At 41.4% G+C, this 8,664-nt stretch overlaps 1 protein-coding gene across 1 annotated transcript in view; it reads right to left on the bottom strand.

Annotated features, from left to right (window-relative positions):
• Nucleotides 1-4,348: 4,348 nt before the first annotated feature.
• The window catches only part of LOC104538857 (28S ribosomal protein S27, mitochondrial-like), a gene marked incomplete at its 5' end in the record, with an annotated part of 6,438 nt that continues 2,122 nt past the window's right edge, over nt 4,349-8,664 (bottom strand). The window contains one exon of the mRNA XM_010182217.1: nt 4,349-4,751. Within this exon, the coding sequence (XP_010180519.1) occupies nt 4,512-4,751 (240 nt within the window). The remainder of the gene's footprint in view (nt 4,752-8,664) is intronic.

Genomic DNA, 8,664 nt, shown 5'->3' with positions numbered 1-8,664 from the left:
AAATTCAGATTTTGAAGCTTTTCAGGTGGCATAGGCAAATGATAGTTTCTCAGACCTTTTTTTGGTCTATCTGTCTAAAATGATGGGTCTTTCTTGTGGTATCCTAGACAGGAAGACTAATACTCGTTTCTAGTGTTCTGTGGTTGGGAAGAAATTGTAACTTTTCATGGTTCCTAGGATGGGGTGAAAAGAGGTGTCCACGTGTTTCCTGAGTAACAGTCATAGTGACACCTCATATCCAGCTCATTACCAGCATTGCAGCAAAGCTGCTTGTCTTACTTCAGGATGCCTCTGGGTATGTGTTACTTCTGCTACATGAGCATTGCCCATGTCCTTCACCCAGCAAACAGTTTTTCATCACTGCCTACTGCTGGGTCCCTACATTTGTTTTCCACAGGCATGACCAGTCCACACCCGCATGAAGCCCCAGGCTGTTGTCCTCTGGTGTGCTGAGTATGCTGTCCTCATTCAGCCCAAAAACACCATAGGCTGAGTACTGCTGAGTACCCTCAGCCAGGGGATTTACTGGTTTTTGATGGCATGCTTATCATAATTTCCACCAGAAATGAAACACCGAGGAAAACTAAAGTAGTAAATCAGCAGGTGCTGTAGTCTGCACAAGCTCTGTTCACTGGTTCTCACAGATCCTTACCAGTTGATGTAGCTGCTTCTCTGCAGTTGAACAACTCCAACATTACTGGAGAGCTGGCAGTATGAAGAGCTGGCAAGGCCGGGTGGAGGTTGGCTGCACATATGCTGCCAGCTTCACTGCCAAAACAGTTGTATATGCCATGATTTGCACATCATACTGCAGCTCAGCTCACCAGCTGTTCATGTGACTTACAGAGAAAAGTGAAATAGATGGTCCTAATTAAAAAAAAAGCTAAATAAATGTAACAATGTCTAGATACACAGAGGTTACACCCTGTATTCCTGTAAAGGCCCAGAAACTAATTTGGACTGAGTTTTTACAAACCTCATTTTATTTCAGCCCAGCTGTATTACCTTCTTAGCTGAAACAGTTGAAGGTAAATTGAACCGCTGAGCCACTTAAATACTTAATATGAACCCCCTCCCAGAAAGCAAGTCAGTATTTCCAGGAAGAGTTTGCAATTTCTAAAGATGTAATTATAGCAGCAGTTACCATGTGTAAGGACTAGAACAGGCTTCAAAGTTTCTTTCCCAATTCACTTAAGAAAGGAATTGTCAGGATTTGCAATAAGCAAGATAAATTGAAATCTGAATTTTGTCCTGATAATCTAATGTGCTTGCCAATAGGGCTCTAATGCTATTTCTGTGCCTGCTGCATGTGCAATTTAGATTGCATTGAGTGGACTTGAGTTTATCACAAAGGTTTAAGAGCAGCAACAGAGTTAGTACTATGCAACTGCCAACTGAGTTCAGTGACAAGTTTGTGATTACTGAAATACATATACATTACCATGGGGAGATTGGCCCAGAGTAGATTGCAAAGCTTTCTATCATGTTTAGTATATTAAGTTACTCTTGAATTAATGTTTTATCACTAATTCTTGACCTATACTTAATTCTCCAGTTGTATTTTGCAAGAGCCACTGTCCCAAGTTCATGGTATTTGTCACTTATGTCAGCAGTAGTTCCACTCCTACAACTGAAGTGCCATGTCCTCATCTCAACATTTCCTACCATTAAGTTTCTGAGAAGGTAAATTTAACTTTACTTTCCAAAGATGTGCTGAAATACTCACTAGAAATACATTTTGCAAGGTTTAACTGTAGTTTCTTGATAAACTTCTCCAGCAAAAACAGTAGTACTTGCAGAATCTGATGGTGCTCAGTGGACTGTATCTTGCATCATGCAAAGTCCAGAGTGCAATTCCTTTTTGTAACTTGACTCCAGCTGCCCGAGGAGGTGGGCTAAGAGGTCACTTGCTAATCTGTGCCCCAGGCTGTCTTCTGCCTGTCTCAGCAGCACAGTGATGGCTGCTCAAGTCAGAAGCCTCTTGCACCAGCAGCCAACCTTCATCTGCAGCTGGGGTAGGTCATCATCCTAGCCCCACAGTTTCAGGCGTGACCAGAGAGCCCAGAGACAGGCCACCGGGAGAGGGAGCAGTTGCTTGAAGCTGTGGGAAGGGGCTCAATACCAGTGCTGTGTGTAGGACGCGGTGCCTGACCAGGTCTGAGAGTATCTACTAACTTTATCTCGGCAAGGTCAGGTGTTACCATAAATAGGGCCCAACTGTGCAACGCTTTGGGCAATACTTATCGGAGCTGCTAAGGGAATAAATATGTAAATTTCCTCTTGTGAATAATGGATAGTGACCTTCAGTGCTTTGCTGGAATTGTTCTGCTAGTGTCCTCCTTGTGGGAGGAAGAGTAACATATGTGCTTATCTAACCAGCAGCATATTTGGTGTCTGCCATGGATCTGAATTGGGAAGCTACTTTTTGAATTAAAAGGAAGAGCTTTAACCTTTAAAGAGCTGTTTTTTTTTCTTCTAACAGCAGTTGAATTCATGTCAACATACCACACAGGCTTTGCATTTGCAGTTCTATTTCTGTTTCTTTTGGCTGGTATCACTGAGAGAACGGTCTCTGCCACACCTGGGGAAATACAGGAGAGCTGTTAACGCTGCCTAGCACAAGAAAGTCTGGCAGTCCTGTATCATAAGCATCACTGCATGCAGGTATTATTAAGGCTGCTCCTCACCTTGTTTGCATGCACAGCTCAGTGACTGTGTACGCAAATGCACTGCTTCTAGCACTGGGAGACTTTCCTCTGCCTTCTGCTATACAGACACCAGGATAATGAGTAAAGAAATTATTTAAAAACTTTCATGAAGAAAGATGCACTCCTGTGATTTAGAAATATACGGAGAGGGAGAAACTGCAATAGCTTTAATCCAAATCACAGCTGTAGTCACAAATGAAAACAGGATCCAAAGGACTATTTCTAGGAGAGGTGATCCAAAAAAAAGAATACAGTACTACTACCAAGAAAGATTTTGATCTGTCCCCACCAGGAAATATTTTGCCAGTCCCATCCACGTATAGAAAAGTCTAGGTAGCTGAAACAGTGCAGCAAGGTATAGCAACATTTCAAAAAGCCTGAGCCCTAGTGAGGAAATGCTCACTGGACTGTGAGCTCATATAGAATGAGTACCAGGGCACAGGACTGGATGGGCTCAGCACCTTTTTGTATTTGTAGAGTACAAAAGTATTTTCTTTATTTTAATATGCATATATACACAGATCCTCATTCTTCCCTCAGCATCAAAGCTCACATGTAAGCAGCAGCAGATCAAAAGCTGCTATATGACTTCCCTGCATCACAACAAGTGATGGCTACCACAGGTGTGCAGAGTCTTAAAACTGTGGTGGTGTAGAGAAGATTCCAGGTGGGAGAGATGGCGCCTGTAGAGAGAAGCTGAAAAAGGAATCAGGATACAGCAGGAACATTTTGGAAGTAAAACCCATGTTTCAATGCTGAAAAACTGAAATATATGGTAAGAGAAGGAACAATTAATTCTCCTGTGGCTGGACTAGGAGTGATTACCTCTTTGAAGCCATCAGTTTTAAGGAAATTGTTCTTGTGTGTTTCTTTTCAAGGGAAACTGCATAAAGTGCATAAAGTTGCTGGCTGCAGCTGATGAGATTCAGTGGTGACAGAGAACGTAAGCACGGATGGATGTTGATGCATCCCAAAACTAATGCACTATGATCCTTTCCTCCCTTGCTGTTTCCTCGTGCTCTGTGAATAGCTACATTGTTTTACATATTTGAAGAATGAGGCAAGGGACTGTGTACACAACTAAGGCAAGAACAGAATTAGGTCAAAGCCCTCATGAAACAGTGCCCATAATATAAAAGGGAATTGTACTGCAGTGTGAGGTTCCTCAGTGCATGTTTCTCTACCGACATTAAAAATGGAGCAGAGCAGCACTAGTAAAGTCAGAAATTTCTAACTTCCTTACAGAGAAGGCACCTCTAAGTACGTGTATAAGTGCTAACTCAGTAGGCTGTAACTCTTCAAAAGTAGTTTTAAAAACAGCCCAAAGTTAGGCTTCCAACTCCATGTAAAGTAGCCTGAATTTTCCAAATGGGTTGGGAAAAAAAAAGCCCTCACTATATGTTAATCCTCTTAGTGTCTGAAATTCAGAGTAGCCAAGGCATTCTCTCCTGTGAGAAAGCCCTACTGAAAGAACTTGTGTTTGAAATTCTTCCCTCTTCTTTTGTTCCTTCCACACTTTACACCTTTCATCACAGGCAAGCTACTTCTTTGTTTCTTTGTGTTGTCCCCATTCCATCCCCTGCCTAGCTGATGGTAGGAGGAAAATATATACCACACAGGATGAAGATTTCTAAACCACATGTGCTTTACTTCAGGAAATAGGCAAAATGGGAAGTTTAATTTGCATATGGCAGTCACATACAGTCAAACTTACAGCACGATTCAAGTGAAATATTAATAATGGTAAGCACTTCAGTTCACTGACAGAGGAATGCATACCACTATGGCCTCTGAGTTCCAGTACTAAGCAGATGCTTTAGCTAGCTTCCTAGCTTCCATTTCCTGCTTAGCCTTTTCTCTCAACTCTCTTTCTCTCGCAGTGAGAGCCGCTTGTTCTTGCTCCCACTCCTTTAGCTTCTCCTCATGTTTTGCAATGTCTTCCACTTCATATGCTGGCAGCTTTTCCTTGACAAGTTGGGTGGTCAGGTTTAACAGGCTTTCAGATTCAACTTTGCCCAGCGAACGCAGCTTAGAGTACAGCTCCTGTTATAAAGAGGGATTTGGTGGGGAGTGAGAAGGAGAGAGTCAGTCAGTCACAAAATAATCAGCCACAAAATACTTCCCAATAACAACCAGTGCATTGCTGTTTGAATCTAACTATTAGTTCGCTATACAGGCCAGGTAACTATTCTATCCCAGCAAAGGGTTTTGACTGTGGTAGCTGGTACCACTTCTTGAAACGCTAACCTCTAGAATAAATTTTTGAGCAATAAAACTAAAACAATGAAGTGTCATTTTCATTAACCATTTAAATTCTCCTTATTTTTCCAAGTTTGGTTATCTGGTATTAACAAAGATCAGCTGACCAGTCAACTACAGTAAGTACATAATATAAACACCTTGGTTTTGTGTCTAACTTCAAAATGGATTTAACGATTTGCTCCACGCTGCCTGCATTAGCATCCCTTTCAACAGATGCACATCACTTTAAATGCTCTCTTGCTAATAGGATGCTAAGTAACAATATGATTTTTCTTTTCTACAGTTACTGTGATCCAAGGCTTGACTATGCTTACACAGACTATACAATAGTGCTAAAGCAAGGGATATTTTTTTCAGCAATATTCTACATTGAAACTAAGAGCAGAGCTTCAGTAAGAAACTGTACAGTATTTCCTTCCTGAACTTTATTTATCTAGATTTCATGCAGCATAAAAATGTTAAGTAAGATGATGAATCATCCACTGATACTATTTCTGGCTTTCCACAATCTTTAGCCTAATGGCTCACTAGCAATTTGATTAACTACCTTAAAAGTGCAGATACACAACCAAAGAGGAGTTTACTGGGGGAGAAAGATGACATGGCACTGGCAGTTTCTTTACTCCTTGCTCATTCATTAGATATCAAAACATTTTCTCAATTGTTCTTTTAAATAAAATGTTTTACTGAGCCCAGCACTTGCAGAAATGTTTAAAGTATGTGTCCTAAAGAAAGGTACATCCATACTCCTTTCCTGGGTCTTTTGAATAAAGCCTATTGTTTTGCATTGCAGGATGACAGAAAGAAGATGTGCGCATCATTTACCTCCAAATAAATGGCAATTTTGGGGCCATGCAGATATCCAGACTTCCAGTTATCACTGGAAGCTTATGCACTGTGCTGCTGGCTCACAGTGTTCCTACTACCTCAGCCCATGCTGGCAGTAATCTGCAAAGGCACTGACCCTCAGCTCCTGCCTTGAGGCTCTGCCCTGCTCTTACACAGGAAACTAAGATGTCCCCTCTGAGGCCTTTCCAGTTCTTTCTGCCTTAGCCAACACAACTACAGGCTTTGTTGTGTTCTGCCAGACCTCTGAAGGTTTGAGCTGGACAGACAGCAGATTAAAGACTCTGTAAAGTGCTAGGGCTTGAGTGTTTGACTCTTGTCTGTTTTTTTGATTTTATAATGAAGAATGAAAACAAAACCAGTTACTTTGAAGCTAATGGACTAAAGCCAAACTCAGTAATTAGGTGTAGTCACCTCTACTTTGTTTGAGATGTCAGTAAGTATACAATGTATCAGTGAGAGATAGGAAGAGACCATACAGCTTGGGTTGCGGAAGAAACGTGACAACTACAGTCATGTTTACAGATTAGATACTCAGCTTAAACATAACTGCCTTACATCCTTCTGAATCTCCCTACTAACTACTATCCAGGATGTGATTAAAAGGGTATTTATGCACTGAACCTAAGCAGTATGAAACTGAACTACAGAAAGGCAGTAAACTTGAAACTAGTAGGACTTCTCTCCGAAGCCATTACTGGAATCTGGAACTGGAATCTTCCCTGCTCTGCTGTGATACATTAGTGAAACTAATGTATAAAAGCAGGGGTCTTCCTGTTCTGCAGGCACCAAAAGTGCACATTCTTAAATGGCTAAATCACTGATTTTTATAAGCAGACCCCAGGGCATTGCATGCAGACAGAGAAGGAGCAATGCTTTTAGAGAGGGTGTTTCCAGCGTTTATGTGATGAAATGCTTGCCCACTGATTATTGACACAGATGGAAGGAATTGCCTGAGGAACACTGTAGTGAGCAGTGAACCTCAGCATAGGGGATCTGAAAACAGTTAATTACAACACAAAGAGAGTCTAAATTACAGCTCTAAAGGCTTTATCTGGAAAGAGCCAAATGCCCTCAAGTCCTCTTTGTTTTAGGGAAGGTGAAGGACATGCTGTCTTTCACACATCCTATCTGTTAGGCTGCCATGGCTGTTTGGAAGGTTGTTATGAGACATGGAGTCCAAGTATTTGTATAAAAGCCATACAGAACAAGCTACAATTCTAGACATGAACAGTATGTCTGGAGCAAAACCACCTGCTTTTCCTTGCATACCCAGATGTATGGCTTGTGAAAGAGAACTGGGCAAGCACGAGACAGAAGCAATTAGTTTTGAGCTCAAGGAGAAAGACTGGGACGTGCTGGCTAATGCATGGCTAATACTGGACAAAGTACGGCTAAAGTGTCTTTAGCAGGGGTGAAAATCCTGTGCTAGGGTTACATCACATGAGAGGCAGATAATCTGTGCTTGGATAGCAGCTGTGAAAGCCAACATCACCAGGCTGCTTCAGTGGCCACCTTCCCTCAGACTTGTAAGGCTATCTAGTGAACTTCTTTGCCCTGGGAACTACACCTGCAGGTGTCCAGCAGTTCAACTGGGAAGACTGACTGGTGCTGGCCTAATGGATGAAAATGACACTCTGATTTGAGAGCTCCTTTTCTCATCCAGACAACCAGAAATTAGCGCTTATTTACATAAAAATTACTGTTGAATGCCTAGACTTCACATGAGGGCTACCCTCTTGCTTATATTCAGACTTTTCTGGTGAGAGCTTAGAGCTAAGCACTGGGACTGTAGTTTGTTGGCTCAAAGTCAGGGCACTCGCTGTCACACCAGGAAATGCCTGAACTAGGGTTAACTACAGAACTTGTGGAAATGTTTATGTGAGAAGAAATGTACCCTCTTGGCAGTAGTCTGTCCCAAAATTGGCATTTAGATCTTGTTTTGAGCACTCTGCATTATTTTCTTCAAGGCTAGACAATGGATAGACAAGAGACTTGTAAAAATGTCTCACTCCCTCCTTCAAAGGGCCCTTGTGTTTACCTAACTCACTGTAATTCATTCAGGCATTAATTATCACATGCTAAGCACCCACTGATTCCCAAACACTTTAATTAAAAAGCTTTAAGTGCCTACAAAGCAAGTTTAATATCTAAAGATTAGTGGCAAACAATTTATGTAAATAAAAATTAAAGAATGGTGAAATCACAGATACTAGTCTTAACTTTTAAAGAACAGGGATCTGTACCCAGAACAACTGTCCAAGGTCATGACAGCAACAATGGAAAATGATGGGCTATGGAAAGAGGTACTGCTCTTGGAACTGTAAGCTAGGTTAGTTTCAACCTGGGGTATTTTATTTTTACCACAGCACAAATCAGAGATGATCAAATAAAATTCACTCATAATATAGCTTTGCCCTAATGAAAAACTGTTTGTGTTTCATACTGTTATCATCAGTGTGACAACCTAAAGATAAAAGGGAGGTGATATAGCCTTAATTCCCCAGACTGAATGTATAGGATGCAACATTCCTACTTAATCATAACATACACAAATGCACAATAAATTCAGGATGGTCTCATGCCTATTACAGTTTATTTTAATGCACAAGAGCCCACACAAGGTCAGATAATGGATCTCTAATGACATACCACTTTGTCAAACAGGACTGGATGTATCAGTTTGATGTATGAAAAGCGAAGATAAAATCCCAGCAGACAGACAAAAGACAAGTGGCCTTGAGCGCTTATGTCTTTGTAGGCTGCTGCTTCCTGTTTGAAGAAGTGAAAATGTAAGGTGACATCAGTTTTAAAAATGCGAGGTAGGACTCCTGATGCACTGAAGGGG

This window comes from Mesitornis unicolor, unplaced genomic scaffold, assembly GCF_000695765.1.
Source record: "Mesitornis unicolor isolate BGI_N332 unplaced genomic scaffold, ASM69576v1 scaffold27930, whole genome shotgun sequence".
Lineage (NCBI taxonomy): Eukaryota > Metazoa > Chordata > Aves > Mesitornithiformes > Mesitornithidae > Mesitornis > Mesitornis unicolor.
The sequence above is the reverse complement of the archived record's forward strand: the minus strand, read 5'-3'. Positions and strand labels throughout refer to the sequence as shown.